Source organism: Rhinatrema bivittatum, chromosome 7, assembly GCF_901001135.1.
Source record: "Rhinatrema bivittatum chromosome 7, aRhiBiv1.1, whole genome shotgun sequence".
NCBI classification, from domain to species: Eukaryota; Metazoa; Chordata; class Amphibia; order Gymnophiona; family Rhinatrematidae; genus Rhinatrema; species Rhinatrema bivittatum.
Window position 1 is genome coordinate 180,980,567 of NC_042621.1, and position 21,260 is coordinate 181,001,826.

Here is a 21,260-nt window from a genome sequence, read left to right on the forward strand (position 1 = left end):
GCTTGTCCTGCTCTACTTGTGGTCCGTGACCAGCCTCCTCGGGCTGTGTAGGGCGCGCAGTGGGACAGGGTGGTCCGCGACCAGCCCATTGGGTCCTCCCGTGAAGGTGGGCTGTGTAGGGCGCCCTGAGAGACAGTGCCAATGTCTGACCTCCCCAGCTTCTTGTCTTGTCTTGACTCTGCCAAGTTCCTCGCCTCCTCTGTGATGCCGTCGCATCAGTCCTTCGTCTGTGATGCCGTCGCATCAGTCATAGCCTCAAGTCTTCGTGTCACAAGGCCTCCGTCTGCCCTCATCCTCAGGCCGGCCTGCTGCTCCATGCCAATCTTAAGCGGGAGGTCCGAAAGGGCTTGGAACGGTCAGAGGACTGTTCATCTACCAACATCATCTGATTGGTTCTGGGAGCATGCAGGCCGGGTGGAGGGTAAGACCGTGTCTCCACCATGCTGGAACACGCCACCAACCCTCGGTTCGGTCCTGGATCCGTCTGGGGTCGGGCCGAGGCCCAAGGGCACACGAAAAACCCTTCTGTAACACTTTAAATATACTTAAATTTTTATTTTGAATTTTTGCCTCTTTGGCAAGTTTATTTTCAAATTATCTTTTGGCTTGCCTTATTAATGCTTTATAACTAATTTGCCAGTGCTTATGCTCTTTCTTATTTTCTTCATTGGCAGTTGTTTGATCTTCTTTCTACCTTTTTTAATGCATGAAATAAATCTAGTCTGGGCTTCCAAGATAGTGCTTTAAAACAGCATCCACACTGCATGCAAACCTGTAATCTTTTCAGCTCCTACTAAGAGCATGCAGTAGCCTTTCCAAAGAGCTGGTGCCTGCAGCCCAGTCATATCACCAGTAAATGTATTCCCTAGTTTTTCTTCTGTAGGTGAAGAAGAATTGCCTACTATTGGAGGTGAAGTTGTATGTGCTGATGCCTTTCCTGTTTTGTACCTACCGCTTTCAGCATTGTCTGAGGCATCCTGGTTGACACTTCTCTTAGTTTTATCCATCTGCTGCTCCATCTCCAGAAGGAGGTTCCCAGAAGCAGTGAGAGGACCATCAATAACCCTTCTCTAAGAGGTGTTAAACATTACCATCTTCTTCCTCATGGGAAACGGGGGAACTAAAGAAGTTTAGTTTATGGGTGTTTTGTCATATATTTGTTTTATAACTTGTGGTACTTTGTGTGTTAATGAATAGTTTTAGTGATGGGTGAGTATGAATGATAGGTGTGAGTGATTGAGTGTGAATGAACCTGTGTAGTGTAGCTGCCAGTGGGTATAGTTGTATGAGAGAGAACATAAGAACATATTAATGCCGGAGGGAGAGCATGTGTGTGATTAGCAATTGCATCGAGGATGCTTGCCAGTTAGGTAGGGACGGTCAAAAGATCTTTTTGAAAAAGGCAAATGCTGTGATGTGCTGTGGCCCTTGCAGAACTGTTACTTTAGAAACAGCTCCAAAATGAGACTCTCAAATATTTTTCTTAACAGCATTTTTCAGTTCCATTCCAATGAATTGAGAATAAAAGATAAGAGTGTGACATGACCTGACCTGACCTGGCTCCCATAATATTCCATCAGAAAAAAACATTTTTCTCTTTTCTTAACATTTTTCCTCCCACAGGAAATAGTAGGAGCTACATAGTTAGGAGGGAAGCTGCCGACACTTATTTCCACTCTGAACCAGAGAAAATGCATTTGGAGTGCAGGCTTCAGTTAGACAAATTAAAGCTATGTTTCTGGGTGAGTGACTAACCCAGGGCTTCTCAAGACTGTCCTGGGGACATCACTGCCTGTTGAGTTTTCAGGATATCCACAATGAATCTGCATGAGATAAATCTGCATACGATGGGTCTCCAATGCATGCAGATTTATCTCGCACAGATTCATTGTGGATATCCTGAAAACCCGACTGGCTGTGGGGTCCATAGGCTTCCAACAATATGGTGGAAAAATGTAAAGCCATCCATAGGAAATTCTTAGCCATGGATTTTGCACCAAGAGAAAGTCACGCGCATACTTTCACTTTGAAACTTGCCGTGGTACAAAGCACCTGTGGCATTTTGCACCTGCTTTTTCTGTGGGCGCTTTTGCACATGGAGTTGAAAATGCAATCTACATGTGTTCATACCCTCCCCACCCCCATGGAGCGTGAATTCTCTAAGCGCAGCAGCTATTAGCCACACTGAGGGAAGGCTATTTCACACAGATAAATCACTATTTACTCATGTATGCGGCTTCCAAAATTATCCTCGATAGCGGTGGCTTCTCTCTCCCATGCCCTGCTAATATCATTTCCTGGGCCCAAAGTTTTGATTTCAAAATACATCGTATATTCTCTTTGGCGACAGCAGGAATTCAGGAAAACTGATGTTCAACTAATGGAGGCCTAAACTTCTAATTGTGAATCAAACCTTATCTTTAAAAAAAAAAAACCCCAAAAAGTGCAGCAAATTATGTTTTCAGCTTCACACTCTGAAATCAGTCCCCTTCACAACTCACTCACGTCTTATAAAGGCAGCTCTTCTATTCTCGTTCAGCAAACACAAATTCACTTCTACACTTGCTAATGATTTCCCAACATTCTTTTCATATACAGAAGCCACACAATAGAAGAGCATTTCAACATATTCAGGCTAACAGCAGTTAAATATTTTTTGGGTATGAAAAATGGAGGTGGGGAGTATTAGAACTCCTCGTTGCCCCTTGGACAGTGCTGCTGCTTTGTTTCAGAGTCCATCATGCTCCAACTCGTTATCCAAGTAGAGGAAGAAAAGTTTGGACTTGGAAGGTATAAAATGTATAGAAGAATGTTGGTAATGGGGCAGTGCAAGTCCTAATGGAGGTGGTCAGATTTCCTGTTTCATGACATGGCAATGTTGAGGTAGATCTAAGCTAACTTCAGGCCAAAATATACATCCGTCCGCTTGCCTCCAGCCTATATCTTCCTGTCACCCTTCTAATAATATGGGGGTAATATTCAGTCACTAGCTGACTGCAAAGTTAGCCTGATAAACTCATCCAGCTAACTTCTGAGGGATGCTAGTGGTGTAGCTGCACTATTGAATACTGCCAGCTATGTTAAAGATAACCAGATAAGCTTTAACCGGCTAACTTTAGGACCGCTCTCTGATGCGACTGGAGTGAGCCGGATAATTTAGCCAGCTAATGTAACTTCTCCCACAAATGTCCCGGAACGCCCCTGTCTTATCCAGCCAAGGTTTCACCCAATAAGTGCCCAAACTATTTAAAAGCATTTTAGCCAGATAACTTGTGATTTATCTGGCTGAATGCTGCTGAATATGGAAGCCCTGGTTTGTAACATTAAAAAATAAGGTTATCAGTAGATGTCATGCACTGGAGAAAAGTCTTACTGGGAGTTCATTTTGTTCGTTAGGGTGTCGGTGGAGATAACGGAAATGAGGGCGACAGTGTATTGCATGACTCGTAAGCGGGACTAACCCCAACACCCATTTACAGTGTACTTCCAGATACACACCTCCCTATGGCCGGTGCTTTAAAAAGAAGTTAGTGGCATTTTCTTTGGGGGGGGGGGGGGGGGGAGCGGCTGCTTGTATATTTTCACAGTTTTAATCTGGACAAACCGAGCCCCTCAGAGCACGAATCTACAATCTTCTACTTTTTTTGCCTTTTCAGTTTAGCTTCATTAATTTATGCTTATTTTTTAATAACTTTCTGCTTACCTATTGTACAATGCCGTATGTACTGGTGGTACTATATATATATATATAATCAGTCAAATAAAAAATGCAAACCTCGCATGTGTTCAATGCCACCAGCTACCTACTGTTCCCCTCCCCAACGGGCAACACCTGACTTCAGGTCAGAAGGAGCAGATGCGTGGGCCTCTCTTTCTATTCCTTTTTTTTTTTTTTTCATCCGGCTCTCATATCAAAGGAGTTCTGAAAGCCTCTCAATTTGAAACCCCTTTCGCTTCCAAGCATTAGCGAGTGAAAGAGATGTGCAGCTCCCTCTTCATAATGCGTCACTCTCGCTCTGCAACTTGGAGAGCATTTGCTCATTTCTGCACAGAAGAGCACCCTGTGTGTGCCCGCCCCTCCGTTCCTCCCACTGGATCGTGCTGCGGGTGAATCTGGAGGCAAAATGCTGATGAGAGGGGCACCAGGGTGGGGGGCCTAATGTGTTACCGCCCGGCGTGTTGCAGACCTGCGTTGATTTGCCTGAGAACGTTTCCCTGTTCTTGCCATCCAACAAGGCATCGCAGAGCACTGTCTACAAAACCAACAGTTCAAAGCACATAGCTGTCTAAAGATTATAGGACGTGCACAATTCTGGCAGCTACATTTGTCCTACATTTCGTGATGCCTTTTTGTTTTTTTTTTAAAGTAACATAAGAATAAATCCAGCTGAATGGTCGCAATGAATTTTGGAGACCATACAGGTCCAGTCTTTAGATGTCAAACTTTCCGAAGAATATGTCATACTTGGTTTAATTAACATAAAATTCACCGGTTAATAACAAAAAAAGTACTAGCTATTGGGAATGCTAATAGAATTCTTTTTCTCAAAAACTGCGCAAGTTTTAAAACAGAAGAAAAATCATCTCTCTTGTGGTGGCCTGTCTGATGAGAGGTTTCCTGTATCACCGAGGGGAGTTTTCATTCTCACTTTTCAGTCAGGCCCTATTTTATGGTTCTTCCACTGATTTTTTCAGAGGTAGAGCTGGAAAAGTATATCCCTTCTCTCAGATGGAGGAAAGTCCCTACATTTTTTATCTAAGGGAGGATAAAGAGGGATAGATGGGCCTCCAGAGATGGAAAGTTTGGTTTTTATCCCAAACTCTGCTGCTGGCCAAAATTTGAGATGCCATGAGAACAATTTTTTTCCTTCAATAATTGTTTTTGATCTATATTTTTTGCTCAAATGTTGTTCTACTTTTTTTTTGCTTTTGGTCTCCATCCAGTCTCTCTCCCCCACCTCCCTTCAGCTTCACCAGGCCATTCATCAGACCTGGGCCAGCAGCAGCATCTCACTGGACTTAAGCCAGCTGTGGTAGCAACTGTAGCATCTTTCCCTAAGGCTGTGGCAACAACTCTGGTTAGGCTCGAGATGGCTGAGGTACCAGAACCAGAATGCTCACTGCCTCCTCTCAACTGCAAGACTGTCCTCATGCTGCCAAAGCAAGATTATCCAGTGCTCAACTGATATTTCAGTTTAGTCTGGAAGGAGGCTTTCATAGGTTCAGAAAATATGTGTTTGGACACCACACAGAAATGCTCCACGGCTCTGAAAAGGGCCCTGCACTCTAGTGGACTGCTCCGGCCAGCCTGGAGTGCCAGATGACCTCCCTGGCTGTCAAAAGGAGAAAGCTGACCTGGATGTCCCTTGCACGCAGGGGCCCCTTCCTGGTTGTGTGCCCGTACAGGAGAAGGCAGGGTAAAATTAAGCCAAAAACCAAGAAATAAAAAACATTCAAAAAGGACAGGAATGAGGTCAACCTGGGACATTTCAGTCCCAGGTAGGGAAAGTCCTCCTCCTGTCCATAAAAAGGGCAGGAGGGGTCTGCCCGGATAAACGTCGCTAAAAACCTGTCGGTGGCCATGGCTGCATGCACCAGTCTCCAGCTGCAGTCTCCGACATACCTGGGAGTCAAACCTAAGAAGGACTCCCAGCAGGGATTCCCACTGACTCCCTCAGGTTCCAATGCTTCCCGCCAGGGCGTGTTGGGACGGGAGGCGAGGGTGAGGCGGTGCACCTTATGGTAGAGGTTCTTCTGAGGCACGGTTTGGAAAACTGCCAGGGGCTTCTCCCTCGGCCTAAGACTGCAGATCCAGGAAGACGGAGCCTGAGAGAAGGTTTGCCTTATAGCAGCCTAGGTTTTATAAGCAGGGCCGGAGAGGCGGGGTCCCTCTAGCCCATGGAGTCCTCTTGAGCAGACCAGTTGTCATCTTTCCAATAGCCCTGAAAGCCTAGTCAAAAAGGTGCTCCCCAGTGGCAATCTGCAAATAGAGTAGGTCATTCACTTTGGTCACCTGGGCTGCGACTAGCTTGCATCTCATGACCTGTCCTTCCAGCTCCTCCAAACCCAGAGCAAAGTTATGAAAGAAAGGTTCACCTAGGAAGTTCCAGTCCACGTTAGCCAGTCCTCTGGTCAAGCCCAACATGCTCCAGGCCTTAGACCGGCAGCTGCAAGAGGTGATGACAGGCGAGTTCCCTCGAGTTCATGACAAACAGCTGCCAGTCATACCACAGACTGCCAATCTGGCACAAAAAATAAGCCAAGCAAAAAATAGAACACTCACCAATAAGTAAGTTTTCAAAGGATAGTTGTTCAAATACAATTTTCTTATATACTCAAGACACAGCTGAAATATTGCCGGAATGGACCATCCTAACACCTGCACGCACATCACAAGTGTGAATAGACGCTTTCTCAGCGGGTCATGCTTAATCAGAGATGAAAAAATTTGTTCCCCTTTTTTTTGGTTTTGATTTTATAAATTTTTGCAAATAAAATGAAGTTATTACGTCCCTTTCTCAGGCAGTAAGCAGGCAGTACTGTGACTTACAAGTCACCCAAATCACCCAACGCAATGTCATGTTTCGATAGAGTCTCTGCTTCAGAGGTGAGTGATACAGCGGTGTCAACGTTTCTGCTCAAAAATGAACCGCCATGCTGACACCGTTGTATCACTCGCCCCTGAAGCAGAGACTCTATCGAAACATGACATTGCCTTGGGTGATTTGGGTGACTTGTAAGTCACAGTACTGCCTGCTTGCTGCCTGAGAAAGGGACGTAATAACTTCATTTTATTTGCAAAAATTTATAAAATCAAAACTAAAAAAGGGGAACAAATTTTTGCACTTCTAAGCATGACCCGCTCAGAATGCACCTATTCACACTTGTGATGTGAGTGCAGGTGTCAGGATGGTCCATTGCAGCAATGCTTCAGCTGTGTCTTGAGTATATAAGAAAATTGTATTTGAACAATTATTCTTTGAAGACTTACTTATTGATAAGTGCTCTATGTTGCTTAGTTTTCCATATGTTCTGCATTTAATGTTTTTGACTCTTCTCTATTTCGTGATTTACAAAACATAATCCCCCAGAGGGCACCATCGTGGAGCGGTGTCTGCATACAGAAATCTCTGCAGGAGCTGGAGCCAGAAGTTGTGCACCTGACTTCTCAGGCACACGAGTCCCTGCCTGTCATCTCTAAGGGGGAGACACAGGACTCCCACAGAGACGCAGTGTTTTCTGCCCCTCCCCCCCAAAAAAAAATCTCCAGTAGCTTTGTCTGCGTGTGAGCGAGAAATTCCTGGGTCAGGCTCAGAGTAGTGACGTGGGGCTACAGCATGCTGCTCATCAGCCTGGTTCACCACTAAGGCCTGACCGCAGTATGACACCAGTCGCAGCAGTCCCCTTCACAACCTGAGGCAAGCCTCAACCTTCTCTCTAAGCTCAAACTAGTTGACTGAGGCTGCAGTTTACGTGAAGTAAAGGTGGACTCCCAGATACTTCAGGATCTTCCTGCCCCACAACAGGTTGGAGAGAGCGTCCACCCTCTGCAGCTCTATAAGAAAGCTGGAGCACTCGGTCTAGTTGAGCTTGGCCAAGGATGCTGCTAAGTAGACCTGCTGGCTGTTCTGCACCCTCTTCAAGTCATCCTGATTGTGAGTCATGAGAAGGAGATTGTCAACATAGGCTGATAGAATGACCTTTATGTCAGGCTCTTGTAGCACTAGTCCGGTGAGCCACTTGTGTAGCAGAAACAGGAATAGCTCAATGGCTAGCGCACGTACAGCTAGCTCAATAGGGGGCACCTTTGATGCACTCCTCACCCGAATGCCAACAGGGCTACCAAGAACCAGTTTACCTTAACGAGGCACTCTGCCCTGGACAACAAGTGGTGGAGGTGCCTCACGATCTCCGTGTCGAAGCCGAATGCTGGCAATGTCCCTTGAGAAGGCGCAAGGCTTGCCTCTTCTCTTCATACTCCAGGAGCATAGCTTGGTCTCCTCCCTGGTCTTGCAAATCACGGAGAAGCTTCTGGAGCTTGATCACTTCCACCAAAAGCCACTCCGCATTTATGCTCCTGACATGCTTTAGAGAGAGAACCCGGAGGTACTTTCCCTGTGTCCCACCACTGACCAACCAAGGAGAAATCCACCTCTCAGCAGCACCAGTCTACCCAGAACTCTCGGACCACTGCCCACCAACCCCTCGTCTGGTAGCACGACCCTCAGGATCACTAGATTGCAGTCCAAAAACGAGGGCCGGCTCCACTGTGTACATTGAGGCCTGGTGTATCAGCTAGCAGGAAAGATACCACCGGTCAATCCAAGAGCAAGACACTCGCTCCTGCCACACTCTAATATAGGTGAAGCTGCTGCTCAATCCCAGGTGCTGCTCACACCAGACATGTACCAGAGTGATGTTGTATCATCTCTCTGAGGAACCTGGATGGCTCCAGGTGTCTCTCTGGGACATCCTGGGCAAGCGGGTCGAAAGTGCAGTTAAAGTCATCTCTGAGCATCACTTCCTCTTCAGGGTTCACGTCCTTTAGGCAGGACGACAGCTGGTGAAAAAATTCTGACTGTTCAGCCGTGGCATTTCGAGCGTGCACGTTAATGCAGTTAACTGTGCAGCTCCCAAGCCGAACCCTTAGGTGCAGCATTCTGCCTGGCACAACAGCAGCCTTGGTGTCCAGCACCTCTGCCTGTGGGATTTGTGAAATCAAGACAGTCACCCCATCAAACACTCCCAAGGTGTGACTGACGGCCATCTCGCTGTTCCATCCCAAGTGCCAGGATGCTTCAGCATCCAGGGTTGTGTGGGTCTCAGAGTACCCGCCGTGCTTGAGGGTGGAGAGTACACAGTACCTGCGGAGCTCAGTCTCACAGCCATTGGTGTTAAGGATGTAAAACGTCAAAGCCATTTTTGGTCAAGTAGCGTTTGGGTACATACATGGCTGGCCCCGTCATAGAGTCTCCTGGAGCATGCATGGCTCCTAGCCAACTCCAATGTTCCTCTAAGGCAGATGGCGGGTCACAAGCACCAGAGAGGATGCCCGCTTCACATTCAGCCCACCCCCTCCCCCCACTCTGTTCTCTCAGCCATCTCAAGGTGTTATTACTGGGGCAATGGCTGGGCTTCAAAACGGAGACAGCAACTGAGAGGATGCCGGGCTCCATGTCAGCCCATGGCCCACTTTCCTCGGCCTCACTCACACTCCCTCTCACCTGTCTCCCCTGTCTTCACGGCTCCTGACTCCGAGGTTTCAGACACCAGGATTGTCCCTGCCCTCCTGGGAGATGGCCATCCAGGACCAAGAGCCCTTCCCTTGCCCCCGCCTAGTGGCCTGTCCTCTCCCCTCTCAGGCTCTGACCTGAATGCAGTGCTGGGCATTCAGGCCAGCGTCCGAGGGGAGGCTAGGTTAGAGGGTAAGGGAGGGACAAGCAAAGAAAGAAGGTGAGGTGGGTTAAGTAAGGGTAGACTTGAAATGAGGGGTGGAGGGGGGTTCTCTGAAAGGGTTGGATCTTCCAGCATTTCCCCTTCCTCTAGTTTGTTAGGAGTCCCATCTCTGACGATTGTTCAGGAGGAGGTGTCTCCTGCTGGGGTGGAGCTCCATCTGGCATTGATGGTGGAGCATTCTGAGGCAGTGGCTTCTCTTCTAGGGTGGGGAAGGCTTCACTGCTTGATGGAGGTGTTGCCACGCCTCGTGGCAGCAGAGCACCTTGAGGGATTGAGGCAGTGCTGCACTGAAGAAAGGTGATAGCCTCTATCTTTCCCTGCCTCTCGGTTCCCTCTTCCTTCCCTCCTAGGGTGTCCTTATATTCCCCACTCTTTGGGGGATTTTCAGGGTGGATCCTGGAGCTAGTTTTCAGGATCAGGCATGGATCCCCACCCTGGTCACTGTCCACAACCTCCACAGATCTGCCTCAGTTGGAGGTAAACTCGAATGAGAGGGAGAGGGTGCCTCAATGACCTTTTGGGTGGGGTAGGGTTCTCTATTGCTATCTGAGGGAAGGTGAGGGAGGAGATGGAGCAAGTAAACTTCCCGTATATTGTGGGAACTCCATGGTGGAATGCTCCTGGGGCTTCGCCTCTGCTTAGTTTTCTTCTCTTGGTGGAATGATTGGGCAGCATGCAACATGGGTGGGAGAGGGTTGGGTGGGGTCAGAACTTCCATCGCTGCCCCTGCATTGGTGTTCTCATCACCCTCTGCAGGGGATTCCTGAACAACCCTTACTACAATGGGCAACTGCAGGGAGAGAGGAGGAGGAGACCCTACTTCCCTAGCTAAGGGGCCAACTCCTTTCCTGCTCCTGTCCCTGTTCTATCAGAGGAGGATCTCCTTTTAGGTTATCTGCCCTCAGGGCGGAGGGGGGGGGGGGGGGTCGTCACCGTTCCTGACCGGCTCTAAGTTGATCCCACTAGCTGGTGTTGTAAGGTTCATGGCCAAGCAGGATTAGTGTGAGGGAGGTCTCATATCCCCCTGCTGGTTCACATTAGCCCTGGCCTCTTGCATGTCTGGCTTTGGAGTTTAATGGGATGCTGGTCGGCCCTTAGTCAGGTCTGATGGTCTCAGCTGTCTCAGGGGTCAGCTCCCCAAGGCTACCAAGATGCACCTCTAATAAAGCATCCGGGAGAGACAGCAGCACATTGCTTAGTACCACCCTCATGCCAGACATGTGGTTCCACTTGAACCAGACCCTCCTGCATGACTTTATGGATGGCTTGGAGAGCCCATACAAAAAGCATGGCTTTGCGGTTTATAAGGCTCACAGACAGTACTTGTCTAGAGCCAATCAGTTTGGCCAGGACTGCACTGTACTTTAATACTTCTGGTGTTGCCAGCAGGGGATGTCACACTCCATGCTTTACTGTCAATCCCCCCAGCCCCCCTGTGGTGGATGAGGATAAGTTATCAGAGTGGGGATGTACTCTCGGTGGTGCAGGCTGGACCTTTAGCAGCTATAGCGGCATAGGTTGTTGAAGTCACTGGGATGGCAGGGGTGTTTACAGCCGTGCTGTGTCCCCACTCGGTTCCCCTCACATAAGATATGAGGGGTGGTGATGGTACATTGATGGTCACTCCCCCTTCCCTTCTAACTTTCTGAGAAGGGGAAGGGGGAACATTAGCAATTGAAGACATAGCTGGTGGGGGTTTCTCTAGAGGAAGGTGAGTTGACTTGCCTCACCTTTGCTTTCCTTTTCTTTTTAGGTTTCATAGATGAGGGAAGGGAAGTAGGACTGCATATGCGGCGGTGGTCAAGTCCACAACAGGCTGTTCCACATGCTCAGGGTGGCGTACGTGCTTCGTCTTCCCTTCCTCAGCCACTTGTGCCGCTGCAGTTCTCAGCGAGCCTTTTGATTGGGAAATAGGAGGTTGGATGGGGACATCAGGGGTTGCAGGGCTGGTGACCTTGCCCTCTCCTCCCCCTCCCTCCAGGGCCAGTACATCCTATTAGACGGGCACCGAAGAGCTGCCATGTGGGGGCCATAAGCGAAGCCTATCCTGCTCGCAGCAAAGAGGAGTAGAGATTCGGCGGGCCATGAGCAGTGCCCATCCTGCTCGCGGCCCAGAAAAGCACACACTCAGTGGGCGCGAATTAGGTAGGAGTCGGGACCAAGTCCGGGGGGGACGGGGGAGGACAGGCAAAAGGCAGAAGGTTCGCCTAGGTTGCCTAATAACCTTGCACTGGCCCTGCCTCCCTCCCCACCCTCTTCCCTTCCAGCCGCAGTCTGGCAGGGAGTGGACGAGTGTGAACCTTGCGCCTTCCCTCCCTCGGGTTCAGGGCTTGCCTGGATATGGCGAGTGGAAGGGGAGAGGGCTGTGAGGAGGTATCGCTCCTCAACCTTAGAGTTTCTTCTTGATACTGATCGTTTGCTGCTCAGCCATGGTGCTTTGATGGCGGCAAGGGGAGATGGTAACTAAAGTTGTTGGGAACTTAGGTAATGGGGGTTTAGAGGGAGGAAGGCACTTTATGCGACAATAATGTATGAACGGGGGGGGGGGGGGGGGGGGGGGTGGTGGTGTGACAATGCAGATGGGACTAAAGGGTAAAATAAAAGGAAGGAAGGCGTCACCTTTACTTTGCTGAAGGGTGAGAAGAAAGAAAGGTCCTCTCACCTTCAGAGGATGGAAATGGAAATTACATTTTCAAACGAAAGAGACCCTTTTAACTGCCTTCAGGGGAGGAAGGGGTTATTAGCAATGACTTGCTGCTGGCCCCTCATGCTCTCTTTTCATTAGTGAGCTAAGGAAGAAATTAAACAAAAAAAAAAAAGGGGGGGGGGGTGTTGAACCAGCCTTGATTTGTGGCTGTTTTGTAGCCTTTCATGCACCAGAAGGCTTCAGGAGGGAAAGGAAACCCATTCCTAAGGAAAGCTGCTTCTTTCTCGCTCGCCACAAGCAGTGGCTGAGGATGGAAAGACTGAGAGAGACCGGCATGTGCCAGGGGCCAGCAGAGCCCGACTCCGAGGAAGGCGTCCTAGACCCGCTTCTGCCCCTAACATGCCCGCAGCCAAGATCCAGGGCACAGATTCAGCCAAGGCACGAGCTGCTTCTGCTGCCCCCCGCACACGATCCATGCAGACATCCAGCCCGCGTACGGTCCAGAAGCCAGCACGAGACACTGCCGTCCAACAACAAGATGCGGAGAAAGCCAAGCAGAAACTTAAGAACTTGAAGGGGGATAAAGCCATAAATATAATGCAAACTTTTTTTTTTTTTAAACAAAGACATTTGTAAATGTTCCACACTGAAAATCCAGTCCATGGCAGTCCAGAAACACCTGATTGCAAAAGTATTCAGTAGGCTGTGAGTTCAGCCTGTGAAGCATCCCTTCTCCGGTCTTAGTTTGTTTGTTTTTTTTTAGTGCAAATACAACTGAACGTGCACGGAAATCGGCGGCACTTAGCAGATTGGGAGGAAAAAGACACATCTCCTGGGTCCCCTTAACGTGTCTCTTGGCAGGCACTTTGGAGTCACTTTACAGCTAGGAATACATCACAACTCCGAAGACGCAACCGATTGTACGTGACAGAAAGTTTAAAGCACACTTACCCAAACCACCCAAACAATTCCACAAATAAATGAAAAGGAAGAGCCAGAGCATTGTGTATCTCGCCTGCCGAGCTGCTCCTCCGTCCCTCCGTGATGCCGCTGCGCCCAGAGGAAAGCTTTCATCCTACCTAGTCTGCCGCTTTGCTTACAGCTTTATCACACTCTTCATTTCCATAATTTAATATGTTAATATGCCGCTTGCCACGATTGGACGGTTCCGACGCCGGTCAGGTTGAGTCACGGTCGCCCCTCCCTAAGTTGTGACTCATGGTTTTATTTCTTGCTAATCATCAGACCTGCAAAATTTACAGGAAACGAGGGGACAGAAGCAATTTGCTGCAATCTGAAGATCTTTCTTTTGTTGCTTTTTTGGATTAAGCTTCTTTGCCCTTCCTCTTTTTTTTGCCCGAGAGGGTGAGTTTCATAGCTTCTGAGAGAGCTACAGTACCTTTGCTGAGAAAGAAAATTGCAAATGCTGGGCATTTATGACAAGGTCCAGGCTACATTTAAAAATTGTCTGAATCATTTACCAAGACTTGAGTAGAAAACAAAATGTAAAACAGAAGTAGTGAGTCGGCAGGGAATGCCGCTGACATTTAAGTTCATGTTGGGGGGAGGGGGAGGGATATTTTCGTACATTTTCAGTTTTCACCTGGGATATTAGCACTTTTGGGAATAAGAACTCTGCACTTTTATTTTAATCATTTCAGTTTTGTTTTGTTTTTGGCCCAACAAACTTATTCCTTGATTCTTGGGCTTCCAGCTCAGCTGGAATTGGACTCTTAACTGGGGTTATGGGACCACGAGCCTTCATTCACACGTTCCCCTTTTTAACCATTTCCTGGATTTCGTCAAGCCAGGGCTGGGGGTTAGTGGGGATCAGAGCAAAAAACTAAGGAGTGTACCCAGTGGCTGTCAGTCACCCTGAAGCTGTGTCTCCATGACATTATTCATCTTTGCCAAGGGTGGGGGGCTCCTTGTGGTGCTGAGGCCTCAGGCAATTGACCTGCTTGCCCCCCCTAAAATCAGACCTATGTCTAGCCCAACCATAGTGGAAAGTGACTTGCCTAGGAGCTTCCTATTGAGCCTGCTCTGCATGTAAGATGAAGCTGACCAGTAGGTGCCCGTGCCCTGTTTTAAAGTTCTCTTCTCTTTCCATTTGTTTATACTAGATTCATACTTTGCATGCCTCAGTGTGGTGCCTGCAAACGGGTCCTGATAAGGAACAGCAGAGTAGTTCTCTTGTTAGATTTATCATGATGGAAGTGGCCAAGTTAAGAAAGGGTTTTCAAAAACTTTAAACATATATTTCATTTTAGGAAGGGACTGCAAACTAGACATTAAAGGGGAACAGCTTAAGGGCTTTGTCTACTGACTAACTTGCACAATGCTTATATAGGCAGGCAGTGGATGGTTTCAGTGACTCATGCCAAATACTCAGAGTGCCACAGTTTAAAAACATGGTCTTAAGGACCACCTGAGGAGTTGTCTGACTAGGGTGTGGTAGGATTGTATGGAAAGGTTTAATTCCAAAAGTAGTTTGTTAGAGTTGCTGCTTTTTGTCTGAATACATAAGTACAGTTGTTCTTACTTCTGCAGAAAGCAAATATAAAACAAGGATTTTTTTGTTGTTGTTTTTAGTTATGGCAGATTCACATCCATACAAAGTTCATCCCTTCAACATGGTCCTATCCCCAGCTAGTGTAGGGCTGAAGTCCGCATATAGAAAATACACACAAAATTCAGGCTGGATTTTCAAAGTGGACTTTACACGCACAAGCCTGCTTTGAAAATTAGAGGGGTAGGTGGAACCCAGCGCGGCATACGCACTGCACATTGTCGCCTGCATGGAAGCAGGTATAAACGTGTACACTTTCCATTCCTGCACATAGCCTTTTTTAAAATCAAAAGTATGTGTGGAAATAGCCCCCCCGAGAATGCCTCTCTCTAGTGAGTGTAGACGTATGTGTGAAATAGCTTGTGCACATCCTTTTACAAGTGCAATGCCCTCGGGCAATTTTCCAAAGCCGATTTACGCGTATAAAACCAGGTTTTCTGCACATAAACACTTTTTTGAAAATCAGGCCCAAAATTAAGAGAAAAAAATCCTGCAGACATTTATTGGTGCTTAGGAAAGAAGCTAATACAAGTAGTTAATTCACCAACATTTTTGGGGGTATTAAAACTGTTTACAAAGTTAAAATCACATTTAAGCTTAAGAAGCCAATTTGTAAGATGTAAATTAAGAATAATTAAACAAAAATAATTGCAACATATGAGAAAACATCATTAATTTTATAGTTTCTTGCCTTCTTGGAAAAATAAAAAGTTCGTATAATTACTTTTTAAATTGACTTTGTAGAAGCCTTGACGATTGGTGCTACTGTTTGCAAGTTTCGAACTTATGCTAATTCAGCCCCTTTTTGTTAAGAATACTACTCAGAGTAAAGGGTTGGGGCAGGGCCGGGGGAAGCACTAGGCGAACTAGGTGGGGGCCTAGGGTTCCAGCGGTGGCAGGAAGAGAGAAGAGACAGCTGCTGCCGTGGCTGTCTCATCTCTCTTGCTGCCGAACGACGAGCGACCTGTCCATCCTCATCCGACCTGACTACCGGCTCGAGTCGGGTGAGGACTAGCCTGCATAGTTTGGTTTTTTTTTTTTTGTGCTCATTTTGTTTTCGGATTGGGGGTGTGCCATTTTGGTCTACCCCGAATCTGAATTTTTTTCCCATTAATTTTGCTTTAAAAAAAAATCCCCAAAACCCACCCCCAACTCTTCAAATTTAATTAAGTATAAAGCTCCCTCCAAGACTCGCCAAAAGTCCCTGGTGGTCCAGCTGCCTGGCACCAGCAGTCTTTTGCCCTTACCATGTGACAGGGGGCTACCGTGCCATTGGCCGACCCCGTCACATGGTAAGGGCAAAAGTCTGCCAGCGCCACTTTGATCACTGGTAGCCGATGGCCTGGGAGTGGGAGATTGCTCCTGGGCCCCCTGCTGGATCACCAGGGACTTTGGGCGAGTCTTGGGGAGGTAGGCATGACAGGTGGGGGGAGGGCATGCAAGGCAGAAGGTTGTCTAGGGCGCCTAACACCCTTGCACTGGCCCTGGTTGGGTGAGGGGGTCAGTTAATACAGTTATTGGAAGGCAGCAGCCAGGAAGCACATATGGAAAACATAAAGAGGAATCTAGTAAAGCTTAAGAAATGGTCTAGAGGAGTGGCCAACTCCAGTCCTCAAGAGTCACAAACAGGCCAGGTTTTCAAGATATCCACATTGAATATGAATGAGATAGATTTGCATGCACTGCCTCCACTGTATGCAAATCTATCTCAATCATATTCATTATGGATTTCCTGAAAACCAGGAATGTTTGTAGCACTCAAGGACTGGAGTTGGCCATTCCTAGACTAGGGTCTAGAGCAGTGGTTCTCAACCGTTATTCTGTTGGGGCACACCTGGGCAGCTAATTGATGGATTTCCCAAACAGCGGGGCAGCAGGAAATCCCCATGGCCACGTTCTCAGCTGCCTGCTCTGCGCCGCGATGATCATAGCACAGGCAAACAGCTGAGTGCTGCCTTCTTACCGCTGCTGAGCCAGGGGGAGTCTTGAAAGCCTTAGGACATGAATGATTTCTGCAGTGGCAGCAGCAGCATGGCCCTTTCTTCTTCTTCCCGCGCACCCAGTAAACATCACTTCCTCTTCCAGGCCTCAGGGGTAGGAAGAAGAAAAGGCCATCTTTTGCTGTTGCCGGCTTCCACAACCACTGCTACCACTCCACTCCAGGCTTGAATGTGCTGATAGCATGGGCAGGAACGGCAGCAGTGTCCGTTGAAGAATTGTGTGTGTCTCGCGGGGGTGAGGAGAGGGGAGGGAAGAGCAGCTGGAGACCAGGAAGTGCGTGACTCATCTGCCGGTGCTTGACGACTCACTGGTTGAGAATTGCTGCCCTAGAGCAAAGGTGCTCAAACCAGGCCAACGGACCCTCCCAACCAGTATGAGCACCTGCCCTAGAACAGGGGTTCTTGGCTCATTCCTTGGGACACACCTAGCCAGTTGGGTTTTCAGTATATCCACAATAAATATGAATTTGAGATTTACATATGGTGGAAGCAGTACGTGCAAATCTATCTCATGCATATTCATTGTGGATATCCTGAAAACCTAACTGGCTAGGTGCGACCCCCAGGACTGAGTGGAGAACTCCTGCCCCAGCTGGGATAGGTAACTCAGGTCTGGATTTCAGGATATCCAAAATGAATATGCAAGAGATATATTTACAAACAATGAAGGTAGTGCATGCAAATATACCTTATAATTATATCCTCAAAAAACCTGACTAATGCTGCCCTAGAGAAAAGTGAGATAAGGGAGATATGATAGAGACATTCTATCATATTGATAGAAAGGAGGCCCTGGAACAAGGGGTCATGGGATGAGGGTGAAAGGGGATACTTTCAGGAACATTGTAAGGAAAGGGTGCTGGATGCATAAAACAGCATCCTAGTGGGGGTGGTGAAGACAAGGACAGTATCTGAATTCAAGAAAACGTGGGACAAGCACGAATGATCTCTGGAAGTTATTGTAAAGCTGAATAGTTGGTGTAGATGGGCTGCATGGTCTTTTTCTAGTCATGTTTCTATGATTCCATATTTAAATAGTGAAGGGGTTACAGTGCGCATAAGTTCTGTGTTCATTAAGGATGACTTTCCAAAATGAACAGAAATAAAGTTTAACAAAAAAAATCTATTAAAGAGAGAAACCTTGTTATTGGACTAATTTGATACATTTCTTGATTAGCTTTCAGGAGCTACAGCTACAAATTGAAAAAAAAAAAAGTATTAATCAGGAAGGAGGGTTTCCTCCTGACCAGGACTCTGCCGTTTCATTCTTCTGCCTTTGCCTTGCTTGAGTTCAGCTTTATCTGATTTTTCTATCCTGTTGGTGACATTAATGCCATTCTCCAATCTCATTTCCTCCGCTAGATTTCTAGATCTGTTACTTTCGGGCACACCCAGTATTTAGCATGGTTGAGCAGTAGAAGAAACCACACTGATATTAGCTGTCCAAACTTCCTCTGTAAAAACAGCAGTAATTAACACATTGGCAGTTGTTGCATTACTGTTATGTGTAAAACCCCCATTCTTCTAAGAATTTGCTTTTTGTCAAAGCTCTGCTTCTAAACTAAATATTAACACATACAATTTTATGTTCCTTGGACTCGATATAGGAATGAATGATATAGCTAATCTGCTCATTTTTATGCTCTCTGCTTTATTGCGGCAATTCAGTGGCTCTTTAATTTTAATTATGCTGTAGAAACTTTGGTGTCTTTAGTTTTATTTAGGGCTTTGTCTGCCTCTAGTTTCTTTCCTGCCTGCAAACATTTGCCGATGAAGAATTATTGTCTATTACTCCGCTCAGGGGGCCAATTCAAACTCAGAGCTGGATTTACTAAGCATTTTTCCGATAGCCACAAAATAGAAGAAAGCTTTAGTACTTTAGCCCTATTGGTGAAAGTAACAATCGGTGGTGCATTTTTGTTCTTATGTAGGCCAAAGTGGCTAAACATTGACCAGTTTGCCTTTCCTCAGGGAATACAACTTTACATTTGTAGCCATCATACTTTAGTTCATACCAGCCCCATTATGTTTGATTTTCTATATGTATACAGTGCATTCTACTTCTTATTATTAATAGATTGTCATCACCTATATGCTCCAGTTGTGAGGGAAACTTAATTGCTCTTTCTATTTTATTTTATTTTATTTATTTAAAGTCTTTTATATACTGAAGAATAGCAGTCTGCCTTCTCTCCGGTTTACAGTATAACAACAATTTTAAACAGCAACGTCTTGGAACATTCTGTCAAATATCAAGTTGTGGAGACTAAGGTTCATTTCTCAAGCACATCTTCTGCTCCTCAGGCTGGCAGGGGCTGTGGAGTTCACCACCTTTGGAGGAGCATGAGAGAACCAGCAGTTGCACAACTATGACATCTGCTGGCCAGGTACAGGGTATCCACAATAAATATGCATGAGAATATGCACTCACGCGCACACACACACACACACACACACACACACATACACACATATATATATACATATGTCACATTTTAAAGAGAACTCTGATTTGTAGCCTTTGTCCTTGCAATGGCTGGGTTAGAGAGGAGAGAGTTAACATGGGAACATTTCTCAAATAAGTAAAAAGGTTCATGATGCCATTGCATCAGGAAGGCACGTTTCGATGGAACCAGAAGCTCACAGGACCAGGAAGAAGCTTCCCGGCTAGCCCCTGCAACAACAATATTGATCAACTGGCATGTGTCTTTTTTGATTTATGCTTAGGTATTATTTACCAGGTTTCTTTTAATATAAATAAAATATCTGATGGTTATGACATATGACTTTCATTTCAAAAATAGCATCTTTTATCATCATCATTTGATTTTTCTCCTTCCCGGAGTCCATTCTTCTGGTGTTTGTGCTGTAGTTGTGCTGTGCATGTGAATGGGGTTCTGATGCGAATAAGTGCCACAGATGTCGAGCTGACTTAGGTCCATAATGAGATGAATGGTTAAGTAGGAGAAATGTTCAAAAAACTTGGTAGGAATGGTATATAACTTAGAATAAAAAGGGAGGCGCTTCACTTGTTTGCTTTCACTGCCTCATGAAAAAAGTAAATCCAAAAAAGGAACAGATAATCCAATTCCAAATATCATCAAAGACTTTGCAAAATGTCCTTAGGGATACTACTTAAAGAGCAGCGCCCAGAGGCTCAGGCTGCTTCTTGGAGCTAAGAGCATTGCCCAGGGAAGGGAAAAAATGGTACTGGCTATATGGCAAGCCTAAAATTTCAGGGAAATGGACTTACAATTCAAAAGTTATTTTCTTCTGGGAGGGGTGTACAATGCTATACATAGGGCTTAATTTGTAGATAAAATGAAGTGAAACCGTGGCCACTTTAGAGAAGGAAGTGGGAGGAGGGGAAGGGGGGGTTGAAACACTCTCTCTCTCACACACACACACACACACACATACATTCTCCCAATCCCCACCCCAACCAACACTCTTTCACTCTTCCTCCAGTCCTCCTCCAAGGCCCACACCAAAACTCTTCCCCTTCCCGCCCACCACTGGGCCAATTCTGCCATGGCTGCTGCTTCCTCCAGCCCTCGTGAGTTGATTCTGCTTCCTCTTCCCTCTGTCCTGCGCGGACTGGTTCTCCGCTTTCTGTTGGCTGCATTGACCAGTGCCTCTGGATGCTCCATTTCATCTCCTTGAGAAGCTTCCCCAGCTTCGACCTACGCAGTCTTTTCTGCCCTGGCGCTGGTGTCCCTCCCTGTATGGTTCTAAAGAGAGGCACTGGAACCATTCCAAAAGAAATTAAGCCCTTGCTATACATCCTGAGGGAGCATTTCAGTGCCACTGACTAATGACTATTGACTTGACAAGGTTGAAATGTTTCTTTAGTTATGGTACAGGTGTGCAGGGTGGGATTTACAGAGCATAGGTTTTTCTCTTTCAAAGATCCAGAGGAAGCGTGTGTATGTGGGAGAGATCCCTCTTCCTTCAAAGGACCTTGCCATAACTGCTTCTCCTTCTGTCTGCCGCAGCAGTGGCATCAGTTCTGGATTGTGGAGTTATTGCTGGTCAACAGAGTTTGGCACCCTCCACAGACCAGGTGCCCTTAGGCAAGTCTGCCTAATTAGAACTTCAGACCTGCACCTGAAGTACAAAATGTCAGATTTTATAACTTCAGGGTACTGCCTCTAGCTGTCATTTACTTTGAATCCCATTGTTTTCTCTTCAAGCACCAGATCAAGTTAATTCTATTATCTGTGTAAACAAAGGGATGCAGTGTCCTCTTCACCATGTGCTGTCTCATTTTATTGATGTCCTTGAGATTGCAGAGTGCCCACAGGTATCCTTTCTTCTTTACTAAGTTTAATCAAAGCTTTGCTTTCTAACATTATAATTAAAAATAAACAAGAATTTGTGACGATGAGTCATAGCTGAAATGTTCCTCATGTTGGCTATGCAGATTAGAGTTACATCTAAGTCCTCAAATTTCTAATTTAACAGAAACCCAGATTATGTGAGCATGTAGGATGAAATTAGCTGTTAAAAATGCAGTTTAACATGGATGGCTTTGGATAATTTATCAGCTCATTCATTTACAACTTGTCTACTGGCACAGTGTGGAAGC

General features: G+C 46.6%; 1 protein-coding gene across 3 annotated transcripts in view; it reads right to left on the reverse strand.

Annotated features, from left to right (window-relative positions):
- The window catches only part of ADAM8 (ADAM metallopeptidase domain 8), a 190,609-nt gene extending 177,422 nt beyond the window's left edge, over positions 1 to 13,187 (reverse strand). For all 3 annotated transcript variants that reach the window (XM_029609582.1, XM_029609581.1, XM_029609580.1), the window contains exon 1: positions 13,055 to 13,187. In XM_029609582.1, coding sequence (XP_029465442.1) covers positions 13,055 to 13,177 — 123 coding nt within the window. In that variant the 5' untranslated portion in view covers positions 13,178 to 13,187. The remainder of the gene's footprint in view (positions 1 to 13,054) is intronic.
- Between the last annotated feature and the right edge of the window lie 8,073 nt (positions 13,188 to 21,260).